We start from the raw sequence: 15,298 nt of genomic DNA, 5'->3' as shown, positions 1-15,298 counted from the left end.
CCAGGATCACTGAAACAACTTTTCCAGATCAATCTCAAAATGTGAAAAAAACTAGAACAGAGAAGGCCTTTCTCCAGAAGTATCTTCTGTCTACCTGGGCCCAGGAAATGTCATTGCTGTATCAGCAAAGTCTTGTTACACACCCAGACACACATCAGGTAACATTTTTCATCTTCCCATTTCTTTGTGGTCTATCAGGTACCAGACAGGGTACCTTCCCTGTGCTGCACAGCCAGCCAGTAACTACACAAAAAGGAGAGATTTGTCTGATTCAAGGCAAACACAGAACTGCTGCTTTACCCAATGTTCGGTCTGCGACCAAAGTTCTCCTGGAAGTGGTTCAAGGCAAGCATGGCAACATGGATCTGCAAAGGTGCCTGTTAAGACAACAACAGCTGTTGATCAGTTGCAAACTAGAGAGAAATGAAGTACACAAAAACATCTGAACTCTTTCATTTCTTGTCTCTTAAGTATAATGCTCAAAAAAAGTTTAAATAACTTTAAAGTTATTTAATAAATAATAAATAAGTTTCAATACGTTTTAAAATAACATTAAAAAGCAAATCTGAAATAGCTTTTATTAATGTTTTTTAAAAAGTATTGCTCAGTAATGCAACACACTTCAGCACCCACTTCAATTAAGTCCAACTGAAGAGTCCCCAAAAGAATTTAGAGCTGAAATTGCAAAGTGTGGTAATCTTCTTTTAACTAAACATTATAATGCATTGCATTTTGCCAAATATCAATAACAAAGCCCAGCATTAAAGGCAAAAAGTAGAAAATATATTATGCTAAACATAAAGCTATAGATTACAATCCATGTATTTTTACTATTAGAGCACTTACGCCCAAATCCCCACATGCTAATTACCTCAGGCTTGCTAAAATCTGCAACAAGGCATAATGGATTTGTTATCTGCTTCTCCAGCCGTTCCTGGAAAAACAGAATTCATGACAACAACACACTACTTAAGAACACAACTACCTGACAAAACAACACTATTCCTACAGAGATTAAGAAATAAATACCCTTTCTGACTAGCACTGCCATTGCTCTCTTCATTATTCACACCACACTAAATGTTAAAAATAATTATCTACTGCGAGTTCTATCAAAAATAGTCAGAGAGATCCTAGTGGCAAGACTAATCTTTAAACAGGTTTGATTTTTGGTGCTGTCCTGAGCAGAGCCAGGAGTCCATGATCGTTGTGGGTCCTTCCAAACAAAGGACATTCTATAGTTTTAGGAAACGTGTATGTGCTGAAGTCTGCTTCCACTGTTCAGAGCATTAATGCCTGAGAACCCAGCTCTGTCAAGTACACACTTACAAAGTAACACATCTTGGGCGTCTTCACCTGCACAGCTATGCCTCCATGCAGGTAAGGCTCCATCTCTGATGTGTCACCAATGCTGAAGGAATAAGGTGACACCACTGAAAAGAGAAGAAAGTAAACAGTGACAGACAATTCAAAGTGTCATTGGATGCTAGAATTCTGGATACAACGAAGTGGGGGCTTGCCCATGCTTTTTGTGCTGCAATTTTGCAGTGGGCAACCTTGTTTTGAAAGCATAAGCACAACTGACCCTCCTAACAGGATTAACCCAGAAACTGGCAGAGCGACAAAGTATTAGTTTCACATGATCTGTTATGAAATGAGCATTTTTAAGTGGCAGCAGATTTAACAAGAATTCTGATGACCACAGCTCTCTAACAAAAATGAAATCACGTTTAATTTTCTTTAGACTGTGCACAGCAGTGTCCACTATAAACTGAGTAGGATTGCAGCCCTGTGATGAGAATTACAGGCAATCAAAAAAGGCAGCTGGAGCATTTTGTCACATCTTCCCCCTCATACATGGGAAGCATCATTCAGGCAAGGCAAAAAGACAGAAAAATTGTTAATTCATGGAAAACTAAAACCAAAAGCTAAGCTATGAATAGGAGGAAGGAACTGACTGCAGCATCAGTTCTAGCCAAATGCAAGGGCCCAGAGGAAACAGATTCAAGCACAGGTTTCAAGGGTACTGTTTTTTGTCTCAGATCACAAAACAGTTAAAAACAAACAACCCCCACCCACTTGCTCTCTCTTCTGCTCCAGACAAACAGACATTCAGATATGGGAACTGGAAAATCCCGCAGCATCCAAAAGGAACCAACTAACACTTCTGTGGCTAAATCAGGCCAGAAAATAAGTACCTTGTAAATGAGTCAGCAGCAGTTTACCTGTTATTTGGTGCGTGGATCCATTCAAGCACGACATTCCATTAACTTCCCGAAAGGTTAAGAACTGTCCTGTTTCAAGCCTGTGTGGATGATTTTCAAGGCAAGTGACAATACCAGGATTTGACTGAAATCAAAAATAGCAGTCAGCAAGGAGGAAAGTGTCTTGTGCAAAGGGGTCACGTTGCATTGCAGGCACATAGCTTTTTTGTCTTCTGAAACTGACAACATCTCATTTCTGTCACAGCAGCAGAGTTAATTATGACAGCTTTTTCAGTCCTACAATTTTCAATTTAACAGTGTTTCTATAACACAAACTTCCTCATTTTCACTGTTTCCAGTTCTCAGTATGTTAGGAAACTGCATTTGCTAGTTCTCAGCAGTTAGATCCATTGTTATGTTCTGAAATAGTAGCAGATTTATCTCCTTTTTCCAAACTAAAAGTAGTTCCTATGGGCAACGAAATTTTCAGAGGGATTAAAAACTGGTTTTGTGAATGGTCCTTATTACTCCATGCTTCCTTTCTGTCTGATATCCTTAGAAAGGACATCCAAACTCATTATTGAAAGTTTGGATACTTAAAAAGCTGGACAGCACACAGGAGAGACACAGCTTCAGCAGGTCACAGACAAGCTTACACTTGCAGGAATCTCAGACAACACCTCACACTGTTATGGGATGTGATGCCAACCTGCCATGCACCAGAGATCTCACTGCAGTCTGAACACAGCTAATCAAGATCTTGTGCTGCACCTCAGGCTGTAACCTGGTGGATCTGCAAGCAAGCCTGGCCTGTAAAGTGTCCTTCCCTCCCTTCCTGAGTCCCCAGACTAAGAAAGTTCTCAGTTAAGTAGCATAGAACTTAATTACAGTGGCCCACATCCTCTATGGACAATGAACAGTGTCAAAGGAGTTGACTGGAGAAAATTCTGCTCTCATTTAGGGACACAGTGCCACCTTGATCCTGTGTATGGGACAAGAACAGCCACTTGATGGCACTGAGTTTTAATTCTCATCAGTTTTACATTTCAGAGTGGAAGATACAACAAAATTTAAGTATCAGATTATTAAACACAGAACATATATACAAATACATATTCATTTCTTGATTTGGCAGGTAACCAGCACAAGCCATGAAACTCAGTTATGTACTCCTTACGTAATTAATAAGAACAATCAAGTCATCAATTCCCGTTTAAAGGCACCAAGGAACAGGCTACCCAAATCATCGTATCATAAGCATTAATCCAGACCAAACCCAACTTGCTGTACAACCCCTCCTAGATTGGTTATTATTACATCTAGATTGGATATAGGACAAAAGACTTGCTGCTGGATGAGAGAGCTTACTGTCTGGACTGCCAGAACTGAAAAAAGAACCTGAAGTAATTTCCCTTTATAAAACAATAATACAAGATTAAACGGACATCCTAACATTCTGCCCTGGAAGTACTAGCAATAATATCCCCTTCTCGTTGCTTCTGCTTCGGTAGGTTTAAACAAACGTTTAAATTTCTTTTCAAAATATACTCTCAATCCCCTTAATTATTTTAGTAGCCCACCTGTAAGCACTGCAGTTTCTCATAAGGGCTCTTTTCACACCTATTTTCACACATTCTTAGAAGATTTATCCTATTTCCATGCCAGTTAGGTCCTCTTCTTTCTACATCTCCTCATTCTCTTTCTCCCGCTCTCTCCAATTAAAAAAAATCAGTATTGTGTGATACATAGTAACTAACAACCACTAGGTAAGGGTAAGAAAAAGGCTTTGCATCTCCTGCAGTGTCAATTTTAAATTGATCAGCAGGCTGTTCAAGTGAAGCACTCTGGCACTCTCCTCTTCAAAGCGACAATAATGAGTCCTCTTAAAAAACAGTTACAGCAACAGAATAACTTTTATCCCTTACTTGTGTTATATTTGAAATGAAGATCTCCTTTGGCTCCTCTCCTGTTGTATCCAGCACTTCAAATTCATCACCAAAGTCACAAAACAAACGTGAACATACTCCATACACATCTGCACTGATGAACTAGAAGAGAAAGTAAAAATCATGAGTATCCCTAGAACAGCACAAGCCAAAGATGATGCCTCAAGTTCAACCTTGTTGAAGGCCAGCAGGTTTAATTCTACAGTGGAAACCTGTTGTGTAGTCAGGCCACTGACTACAGAGCACAGCACTGACGACAGACCTTGAACCTGCAGAAGCATTTCTGAGCCCATTCACAACACAGGAGTAACATCACTACACAGTAAAATGCTGCCATTTCTACTTCTTTTACAACCAGCCTCAGCATGTCCTTCAGTCTCAGCACATTCTTTCAGAACCATTTTGAGTTAACAGTGAAAAATATTTATTTAAACACAACTGCTTTTTAATTAAGGACCAAGCTGTGGCTACTTGTGCTGTTATCCAGATAATACCAGCAGCAGCACTGTATTCCTGAAACTCCTGCTGCTCCATCAACATGCCATCTGCATTGAATTATATACCCTAAAACCAGCTTTCTCCATTTTTGGAAAGAACATCCTGGAAGTCCAGAATGCCCAGTGTACAGATTATTCATGTGTTGCATTTTTCTATTACCTTAATGGGTGGCTGCTGAGCATGACAGAAGTCATTAATCTTCTTCTGCAGCAACAGACTTACTTCAGTCAATATGACACACTGTGAACAAGAACAGAAATACTTCTAAGACACTGAAAGTAATCAGTATCTTCAGGCTATGGGAAAACTTAGTACCTAGGATAAGTTACTTAGGTGTCCTGACTCCTATCCTCCACACTTAAGAGAAAGCAGTCTTAAGGAAGTTTTCTCATTAAAGCAGATTGGTTACCACCCTACAAGTTCTGGAAACAAAATGAGTAAGAGCAGGAACAGCAAATTCCCGGGGTTTTGGTTGGTTGGTTGTTTTTTTGGTTTTTTTTTTAACGGTAGCTGTGAAACTCAAAACCCAATTAGAATATTTACCGAAACAGTTTTGGATAATCTCAGCAAAAATGTAGATTTTGAAATTTAGGATTAAAGCTAGCAAATACAAAAAATACTCATCGGTGCACACCAAAAAGTCTGCATAGGCTTCCAGAATTTGTGGTCATAAAATTGCAGACACAGAATTTCTACACACATTCCTTTAATGCCTAGGACAATACTGGGTTCCAAGGCACATGCACAGCAATCCATTCAGTTACACATGGCCTGCTGTAGCTAGGACATTCAGAAACTTGGTGTGCTTTTATGTAAGCCATACAGTAAAGGTTCCCCACTCAGACTGAGCCATGCACACAGGCAGGAGACAGCTGACTGAACAACTGCAATCGCCCTCACTCCACCACAGAGGCACTTACATTTCATTACATACATACATGAATGATCTAAATATATAGCCTGAGCTTCTGCTGCCTGGAATACAGCACACAGAATATATGTAGAACATCTGTGCTATGTAGCTGCAAAGCAAGGTCACAGTTTCACCTTCAAAGAAAAAAATTTGTACAGTGACCCCACTTAGCTATTTATTGTCATAGCAAATTCCATAGTAAATGTACTAAGAAATTGGTGGGAACACAAACTGACTGTTTCAGTCTTGAAAAAAACAAGCACAACACTACACCTGTCCAAATACAAGACCTACTGTTTTCTTTACACCATGTCAAAACATACTTCAAAGTTCTTCATTCCATTTACTTACATAAAAAAAATCTAAGTTGTATGCTCTGGGCAAAATACAAGAATACACATGCAACTGCTTTATGAGTGGCATACCTGGTAGTGCTTTAGGAAAGACAGATCTGTGGTTTCATCTAATGGCACAGTTGATGCTGCTACATGGACATATGGATTGAGTTCTGCAATACGAGGAAGTGTGGCCTCAGCCCTGAAAGAAAAGCAATTTTCAATTTTTTATGTATCTAAAATTGTATTTTCAATACAGAATTTCATACTACACATGCCCTACAAGAGACCTTCACAATGCTTTCTGGCAACAACCAACAACTAATTTATTCACACTTCAATTCCTAGCAGATGTGAAGAAAACTGCTGTGCCCAATATCCCACAGGACATCCATGGGATGGCCTGCTGCCACAGCTGTTGTCCAGTCTTGTACAAGTGGCTGAGAAAGACTGAGGAAGAAATGTATGCTGGCCCCTGCTATTAAATTTGCATTACAAGCAGCGACACTTGTGACTCAGAACCTCAGTCCCAGTCTAGACTTCTTCTAATATCTACCTGGGCACTGTACTCACAGCCAGCAACTCCAGTGAAAGAGTTTAACATTTGATATGTACTACCAGCTCTTGGACAACAAACTGCTATTTTTGATGCTGATGAGACTGTCAAGCTCAGTCCTCTCTTACCCCAAAGACTTCACTAACCTGTTCCTTTGACTGGTAACATCATCTTCATGGATGAAGAAGTTGATCCCCAAATCCCATTTTGTGCAGTGCTTGGTGTCATGAACTGTAAGAGCCTAAGAAAGTTTGTCAGAATGTATTTGCAAAATGTATAAAGAAATATACAAGGTTGCAGCACCCAAAAGCATGGATTAAGCCCCACATAAAATGTTGAAGGACTAACACTGCAGAAGATTTAGCTGTAGCACATAGAAAAAGATCTTCCAGCCTCTTTACCAAGAAATCTCTTACTGTTTAAGAAAGCAAAACACATCTGCAACATGTACTTCATTCAGCATTTTCCTCCCAGTTTGCAGTGATAACAGACAGCATTTTAATATCTAGGATGATTTTTACCAGACTGTGATACAGGGGCAATTGTGATCTGAAAATTAATGGACTCATATGATTTTTTTCTGTTGGAAAGAAGAGTTTTAAAAGGCTTCTTGCTAATAAAATTAATTCCAGCAGCACAAAAGCAGCTGTTGGATTAGAACACCCAACCATTCCAATGTCTACACAAAAGGATTCTAATGATGACAAAATAAGATAACATATTTTGAATAGTTTGGCTTTTGAGCCACTCCATTTAGGAGAAGCCACTTTGTACAAAAGGATTCAGTATCTAATCAGCAGCTGGCTAAAATATTTTATGAGCTGTTTCAGAGTGCAGTGGACATTAATGTGAGATTCTGACTGTACCACTAGAACATCCAGATTATTGAAAGTTTTCACTCCTAGGTTCTCAAATGTTTTGCAACCCTTCTACTGAAAAACAGATTCAGAAACTTTAGATTAATTAGCTAGTAGTGTTTTCTCTTTTTCTCATGCTTACCCAAAAATATCCAACAAGAGAACTGTTTTACATACCTTTACCCCTGCCAGAATGATGTTTTTGGCTGAAAAAACAAAAATAAAGGAAAAACAGAGAGAGGGACTATTGCAGATTACTTGCAAATCTGTTACTGGATAGTTATTCACGTGGACAATGACAGTATTTCATTGTTAAGAACTTCATAGCTTAAGGGCTTTTTCCCTTTTACATTTGGCTCAAGCATTCTATACCCACCCCTGAAAGCAAAATAACATAAGCAAGGTTCAAAAGACTCTCTACATTTAACGTTTGTCAGCTGTTCATCCCACAATTGTGATGACAGAGATAGTAATGACAATAAACGGCAAAGCCGCATGACTCTGTTCTGGCATCTGGTGCAGAGAATCACTAGAGCCAACTGAAGGAGAAATACCCCAGGCACAAACCAGCCAAAACAAGTCTTGCTCATGAGGAGTAAGGGAAATTGTTAAGGAGTCTCTTGTATCAGGGAGGTTATGCATTTTCACCAAATACTTCTGTTCTCCTACACACCCTCCCATTTCACACACAAGGAAAATTTGGGCTATAGCTATTCCTATAATGCATTCATTGACACCTAAATGAGTAACAAGGATTACCTACCCTAAACCATCACCCAGGACACAAGACTTAGGTAAAGCAATCTGGTTCATGGAAGCACATTTTAAAGTAAAATTTGAAATGTTTTTCTAGTAAAATGAGAACTTAAGCCCAGGATTTTTCCTGCATGTTAGTAATATGCATCACGCACACATCAATTCACTCAGATAGTTCAGACATGCTTATTACACTTAAATTTAAGGTTTACAATACTCTGGGACAGTATGTTCACACACACTTGTGTCTTCCTAAATAAATGTTACCTAACTTACCAATCTCCACACCAAGGCCACCTATACCACTCAGGAACACGTGGGACTGAGCCATCTTCTGCATTGCCGTGTCTCCAAGAACATACCTCTGGCGACTGCAGCAAAGACAAATTCAGATCAAAACAAGATACAAACAAAAGTCAAGAATTCCCAGTCATTACAAAACTTCTTAAAAATTCAAATGTTTATCAATCAAACGTAAGATTTGCACTCACAATGTACACAGTGACATGTATTTCATACAGAACTTGTCAGTGCAAGGTTTTAGAAAAGATAAAGTTACAGTTTTAAATGAGTGCAAAACTTCTTCAGGATAAACAAAGGTTTTGGAATTAACTATTGAAGACACAAGCATGCATAGGAATTTCTTTGTTATCAGAAATCTTCAAAACAGAGGGCGACACAGCTTTTGCAGTCAGATTCTGAAATCTGGAAAAATCCTAACTTCCAGGTGTACAATTAAACTCACACCATTCTAAACATCATCTTTTTCACCAAGGAAAAGAACAACTTTAGTGATGCTACTGACAGAAAGTAAAGTGACACAATACCAGAAGTATCGCACTGAATTAAAAAGAAGTCTTACTTGTTCTGCATGCAAGCATTTTTTTAAATTATTTTTTATTTTTAATATACAAAGAAGCTTTTTCATCCCACCATGCTTTTACAGGGGTACCATTTGTCCCAGTAGCGACCTTCTGAACTAGTACCACGCCAAGTGATCTCAAGACACTCCCAGAAAACAAATTAAAACAAAACTAAACCAAAAGAAATAAATATTTTCTTTTGAAATCTACAAAATCCCCTCAACATCCAACACCCTGAAGTCTGGAGGGTAACAGAGATATTGGTGATGAGGACTGAGAAGCACAGCAAAGGCTGAGGGATGAATGAAATTATAACATTACTGCATGCAAATGTACGTGTTCCTGAAAAGTCAGGAGCAACACTTAAAAATCAAACAATCTTACCTATACAAAGCATCATCAATTTCCATAGAGTCTGCTGCCATGATTCAATGTGATTTGTTTACACTAGATGGGTTACAAAAAGAAACGAGCTGGTTATGTCAGATGCAATTTCACAGCTGGCATCCCCTCCCCACCCCGTTCAGGTATTCATTAAAGGAACTGAAAAATAAAAAAGTGATGTTACACAGAAATCACTTTGAACATTAAGCAGCCTGTGAAACACCACAGCACCTGAGTAAGGAAAACACACACCAACCAGAACACAAGAACCCCCAAATCTTCAATAAATGCTTTCAAAATACAACAAACATTAATTTCCCCACTGAGGAAATGCTTCTTATATTACTTCTTATATTTGCCACAGTTAGATTTACTGAAAAAGCAACTTGATTTTATATGAAGAGCTCCAAGCTGATCAACTTGCATCTATCTGATAAATGGGCTTTTTTGAAAAGAAGACAGAAGATCACTGAATGGCTAGAAATAGGCATTCATGATGCATTATTTATATGACAATTGAAAACCCTTAAGAAACAAGTGTTTCAGCTAACTGAAGAAACCAACACCCAAAGATCTGAATTATTGCAACACTTAACTAAGACATGCAGTTAGACAGTTTGATAGAATTGTAAGAAAAAATGTAATTTATGCCATTAACGCCTTTGGCCATTAACAAGGATGTTTTCATTCTTAAGTTGATGATAACTAAGCACCAGGACTAGGAACAAGCTGCCCCTGGGCACCTTGTTTCTTACTTAAGCACACTGGGAACTGGTGCTTCCTGAACCTGGCAGGTGACTGCCACCAAACACAGGATGACCAAAATAGACCCTGTGTGTACTTTTGTAATACTGATAGGAACTGATGTTCTGGGTCACATATCTTATTTCAGCTTTCTCCAAACTGCCTTGGAAATTACACGTAGCTGACAACCCTCTCTCCCGAGACTGAAAAGTAAGGGCCCAGACATACTAAGGACTTTTTTTTTTTTGGAGACCACAGATATACCCTAAAACAGCTTTCAAACCTGCCCAAAATGCAATTCCTATTCACTGTTCAGGTGACTTTGGCAAACATTTTAACACTTCTGAGGTGTAGCACCTGCAGCCTGTCACAACACGAAGACTGCACCATTCTGACCCCAAATTCATGCTTTTGGTTTTTTACAAAGCGCTGAAATAGCACAGCAAGGGACAGAGTTACATTGGACACAGGCCACAAATCTCATCCACAAAGCTCTTCCACAGTGTGCACATTAACTCCTGCACTTCAGCTAGCACTCAAGGCACTCAGCATGAGGCAGCTCCATCACAGTCCACACCACCAGGCACTTCTGCGCAGCTCCCACGCCCTTGACACCACATGGGCCGAGGACGAGAAATGACCATTTTACTAGAGCCAGATCTGAAGCCAAGTGCAACACACATCTTACAGTCACAGGCTTCAGTCCCTGCTTAAATAAGGGCTTTCATTTCAGCCACTGCCTGAGACACAAGACTGGAAGTCCCCCCCCCAAAGCAAGCCAGCATCATCTCTTAACAGATCAGAAGCTGTTCTGCTCCTCCACAATCACCTTCCACAAACAGCATTGGCACTCTGTGACTACACAACATAAAGGAATTGTGGTATTAAGATGGGGATGGTGATCCACCACTGGATAAAAATGCTCAGCTTCCACTGCTGTGCTTGCTGACAGCCATCTCAATATCTGTGCCCTCCCAGACAGTCTTTTGTACAACCAGGACGTGAAATCAACTGGCAGGAGAAACTCAGACACCTGTTTCACACAGACTCACTTGACAGTGGCTCTTTCAATGTACTTTTTAATTCCCCATTCTCCTCCTGCAGTCATAGTTACAGCACTGAGATGCTGCCAGTGCACCCATCAGGTAGAGCAAAATACCTCATTCCACAAGGAGGATTTAATGACACTATGGTCAAGCGACTGTAGGACAAACTTGATTAATGTATTTCTGCATCCAAGTTATTTCTCATTCTTGTTCCACCGGTATTGAATCTGCTTCAAAGAAATGCACGTGAAAAAGTCATTCTAACATTACGCCCTAGTTCTTACAAGAGGCTCAACACTTACACACTGCCAACACTATCAGTTTTAATGTCAGCCTTGTATTTCACTGTTTAAGTACTGTACTTAATTTTTTAAAGCCGCATCTGCTTGCATGACATAAGGGACAAACCGAGAAGCTACATGTTACCAAGGACTAAGATGCTGTGAAGAGCAGCAAAGGCACAGGAGCCGTGGCGGTGTGCTGGTTTCCGTGTTCTTACCTCCGAGTCAGCGCAGGCTGAAGCAGCGTTAACTACTCGCTGTTAGCACGCTGGGATGGCACGGAGGCCTCGACTCATCCCACCTAACCCGGAGCTTCCAGCGGCTGATCCCAGTCGATGCAGGCTCCCTGTTCAGTCGGCAGAGAGAGAGAGAGGAGGCTCAAACCCAGCTCCTGCCCAGCCGGGTTAATGCGAGAACACCGACACCTCTGATCTGCAGCGGGGAACCCCGAGCGAGCTCACGAGCTGCCTCGGAACCACCCCGACCCCAGCAGAGCCCGGCTGCAGCCCCGCTCGCCGCTCTCGGGGCGCTCCCGCGGCGCTGGGCACCGCCGCCCGCCCGGCCGGGCCAGCCCGTGCCGGCCGCGCCCCGCCCGCCTCCGCGGCCCCGGCCCCGCCGCCGCCCGCTCTGCTCACCCTGCGGCGGCCTTGGCGTGGCGATCCAGGCCCGAGCGCAGCCGGCGGCTGCGAGGGAAGCGGCAGGAAAGGGGTGGGAAGCGGCAGCGCCGGTGCCGCGGCGCTTCCCCGCCTGCGCCGACCAGAGGGGCCGGGCCGGGCCGGTGCCGCCCTGAGGAGGCGCGTCCGCCGCGATTCGGCAGCGGAAGGGGCTGCGCAGGCACGGCCCGGCCGGGGCCGCTTGAACCAGCGCAATCCCCGCCATTTTCTTCCCGAAGAGTAACACAGCGGGCTGTTAAAAATAGTAAAATTAATAAATCCTCCTGAGGTTCAAGTATGACCAGTTTGGACGATGAAGAGCGCTTCCGGGCTCTGCTCCTGCGATACCTGCCTCTGTGTCTCGCAGGAGAGCACCGGCGGGATGTCACCGACCACACAAACAGGCGGAATTTCATTCAAAGGGTCTAGGGAGCCAAGTGCGAAATACTAGATAGTAGCAAGGCCCCAGAGGAGATTTGGCAAGGAGTTATCAAAACCGAAGTACAGCCCATGCCGGGTGGTATATAGGCTTGTGGAAACCTTTTCTCTTGTTGTTCTGGTGGTGATGAAGCAGGAGAGAGCAAGCCATGGCAGCCACTGCGCTGCCTCCACCACCAACTCCACGCCACCCCCGTAAACCCAACACCCCCTCCTATCAATATTTTCTCTCCCATTTCCCAAACTCTTGATTAAGATCCCGGCACAGCCCACCTTCCCATCATCCAGTTTAATCTCCCTTCGCCTTGAACCCTGCCTTCCCTTTTGTTACCCCGATCACTGGAGTAGGTGAGAGGAGTTTAAATCGTTCTTGGTACCATTAGCATATCTTGTCTAGAATGGAAAGGATTCGAGCACTCAAAAGTGTCCTTGCATACAGTGAATATAGAATAGTCATCTTGTATTTTAAAATATTTATAACTTTAAAACAGACCAACCAACTACCTGCATCCAATGGTACATAAGGGGGAAAAAAATAATCAAAAAAAGGCAGGCTTTTTGTCTATCTTGATTGGGGTTTGGGGAACTTGTAAGGGCAAGATGAGTTTATTTAACCAAATTGAGTAAGATTTTAATGTCATATGTCGTTTTTAAGAAGACTATGGGGAAAAAGAAAAGTTAAATCACTCCAGATGTTTCAGTAATGCACTGGATGCTCACAAAGAGCGCAAAACTTGGGGGTTGTGCTCTTTGTGAGCATCCAGTGCGCTATTTTGGCATTTCTTTTAACAGAGTCCTAGCAACCCTCAAGATTTACACCTCAGTCCAAGAGCGCACACAGCCTTTGTACTTAATTAGTAACAAAGATTAAGAGCAGCTGGACAAAACTGTGCTCGTTCAAACTTGGGCTGTGCTTTGGCAGGATCAGGGTGAAGGTTCTTGTGTGCTGCACCGCTCTTTACGCTGGTAGAAATGAATGGAGAAGACGTGAGCCAATTTCGGAGAACCACTAGAGGCCACTAGAAGTCTGGAATGCCGAACGCAGAGACGGGATAATCAGAGAAAGCCGTTCGGGATGTCGGCTGCAACCCTTACCCGTAAAGGAATTGATGCTAAGGCTGGTATTTGCTTTGTAGCTGTTTCACATAATGCACAAAAACCAGAAAATGGAAGAATTACTTTCGTTATTTCAACACAGTAATTCCAAAGAGCAGTGCACGTATCTAATGAACAGAATTAACAGGATTCCCAGTGACAAACCAAGGGGGTGGGGAATGAAGATGAGTTTAAAGATATAGAAAAAAGTCAACTTCGGTTTTGTCACTTGCATAATTTTTAGTCTTGTCGGTGATTTTTACCGTTATTTTTGTGGTTTCTTTGCTTAAAAAATTACTATTTTTTTACAAGGTTAACCTAACCATTTTTATTTTCAAGCACTTACCCATCAAATGTGTTATGAAAAAAAAAAAAATATATATATATATATTTAATCTGCTACCTACCATCTTTGTGTCCAGGTAATTACATTTTTCAAGACCCAGTCATCTCACATGAAACAGATTTTGCATAGTCACAGCAAATACTGACAAGCCTTTTGCCTAAGTGGAGAAACAGCAACATCCAGTTAATTCTCACATAACCCTTTAACAGTAACCAGGCAAACACTAACCATCAGTGAAATCATGAATATGGGCCTTCTAAGAAGAAATGCCACAAAGAAATGGACAGATTCTGTTTACCCCAGAAGCCAAAGAAACGAGTTCCCAAATGCATCAATTAGCAGGTATACTCAGGAACTCTCTAGGCTGATGGTACCAAAACAAAAATATAGAGGCTTTCCCCTACCTTTCTAAGACTGCAAAATTTGAAACATCTGGAATCATTTGACGTTTCTTTTCCCCTATAGTCTTCTTAAAAACTACATATGACATTAAAATCTTAGTAAATTTGGCTAAATAGATTAATTTTAAAGGAAATCCAAGCTCCATATTTGCATCATGTTAAAATCAGGTATAGCATCTGAGGTAGGAAGCTGAGCTGTCAGTTTACAGACCTGCTGAAGCAATGAGTGGGATGAGGCTGTGGCCAGGAGAACATCACTACCTCCAGACTTGAGCCTATTCATGTCTCAAATCCCTGCAATTTCAGTTTATGTACACCACTGTAGATTCATTCTGAGCTAATCCATCTTTAAAGCCAGTGTTTTCTAAAAGAGCTGAAGTTGAAATAGCTGTAAATCTCCTTTCCATCTGCTGGGAAAATCCAAGCCACTTGGGTGCTTTTAATTTCCCGGTTTACAGGTACAATTTCACATTTTTAGTGAGGACTTCACAGTGGAAATTTGGGGACGTACATTTGTTTCCCTGATTAATTTAGTTAACAAGCAAATTAGCAGATGGAACTCTTACAGTTTTTTTCCCTAAAAATGTGTTATTTGAAAATACTAAGCCAAACATAGTTCAGTTTAGCACACAGGCCAGTCCAGAAGTTACCGTAAATCTACCTCAACATCTTTCAGTGGGTTTCCAAACATTCTGCTATAGGCTATGGTTTGCCCTCAGGTCTTGCAGGAGCAAGGTGGTGACTGGCAGGGCTTTGTCTCCTCTTTTTGGCAACCCATGTAGGAATGTTTTCATGGCATATTTAAAAGGACTCCAGCTTCCCAGCAGAGTGGGCTGAAAGATCTTGCCACTTAAAGCTGCTCTAGCAAGTGACACCTTCCTAGAAACCATGTTAATAATGTTGATAAATCCAGATAAACAAGGGCACCAATTACTTAAGCTGATTTTACACTGAGATGTGTATGAATGCATTTCCAAAAGCA

General features: G+C 41.4%; 1 protein-coding gene across 2 annotated transcripts in view; it reads right to left on the bottom strand.

The window, feature by feature from the left end:
• LOC120752583 (ubiquitin-like modifier-activating enzyme 6) overlaps positions 1-14,052 on the bottom strand; it is a 60,247-nt gene extending 46,195 nt beyond the window's left edge. Inside the window, exons 1-13 of one of the 2 annotated variants that reach the window (XM_040063866.2) lie at positions 13,977-14,052; positions 11,602-11,729; positions 9,313-9,375; positions 8,342-8,436; positions 7,487-7,515; positions 6,599-6,693; positions 5,987-6,098; positions 4,808-4,888; positions 4,130-4,252; positions 2,226-2,349; positions 1,330-1,433; positions 872-934; positions 301-377 (exon numbers count right to left, since the gene is read on the bottom strand). In XM_040063866.2, coding sequence (XP_039919800.1) covers positions 301-377; positions 872-934; positions 1,330-1,433; positions 2,226-2,349; positions 4,130-4,252; positions 4,808-4,888; positions 5,987-6,098; positions 6,599-6,693; positions 7,487-7,515; positions 8,342-8,436; positions 9,313-9,353 — 944 coding nt within the window. In that variant the 5' untranslated portion in view covers positions 9,354-9,375; positions 11,602-11,729; positions 13,977-14,052. Of the gene's footprint in view, positions 1-300; positions 378-871; positions 935-1,329; positions 1,434-2,225; positions 2,350-4,129; positions 4,253-4,807; positions 4,889-5,986; positions 6,099-6,598; positions 6,694-7,486; positions 7,516-8,341; positions 8,437-9,312; positions 9,376-11,601; positions 11,730-12,018; positions 12,154-13,976 lie in introns of those variants that run through there. The other variant, XM_040063865.2, reaches the window with a different exon arrangement.
• Positions 14,053-15,298: the final 1,246 nt, after the last annotated feature.

This window comes from Hirundo rustica, chromosome 5 (assembly GCF_015227805.2).
Source record: "Hirundo rustica isolate bHirRus1 chromosome 5, bHirRus1.pri.v3, whole genome shotgun sequence".
Classification (NCBI taxonomy): domain Eukaryota; kingdom Metazoa; phylum Chordata; class Aves; order Passeriformes; family Hirundinidae; genus Hirundo; species Hirundo rustica.
Note: the sequence above shows the minus strand (reverse complement) of the source record. Positions and strands in the feature narration are given on the sequence as shown.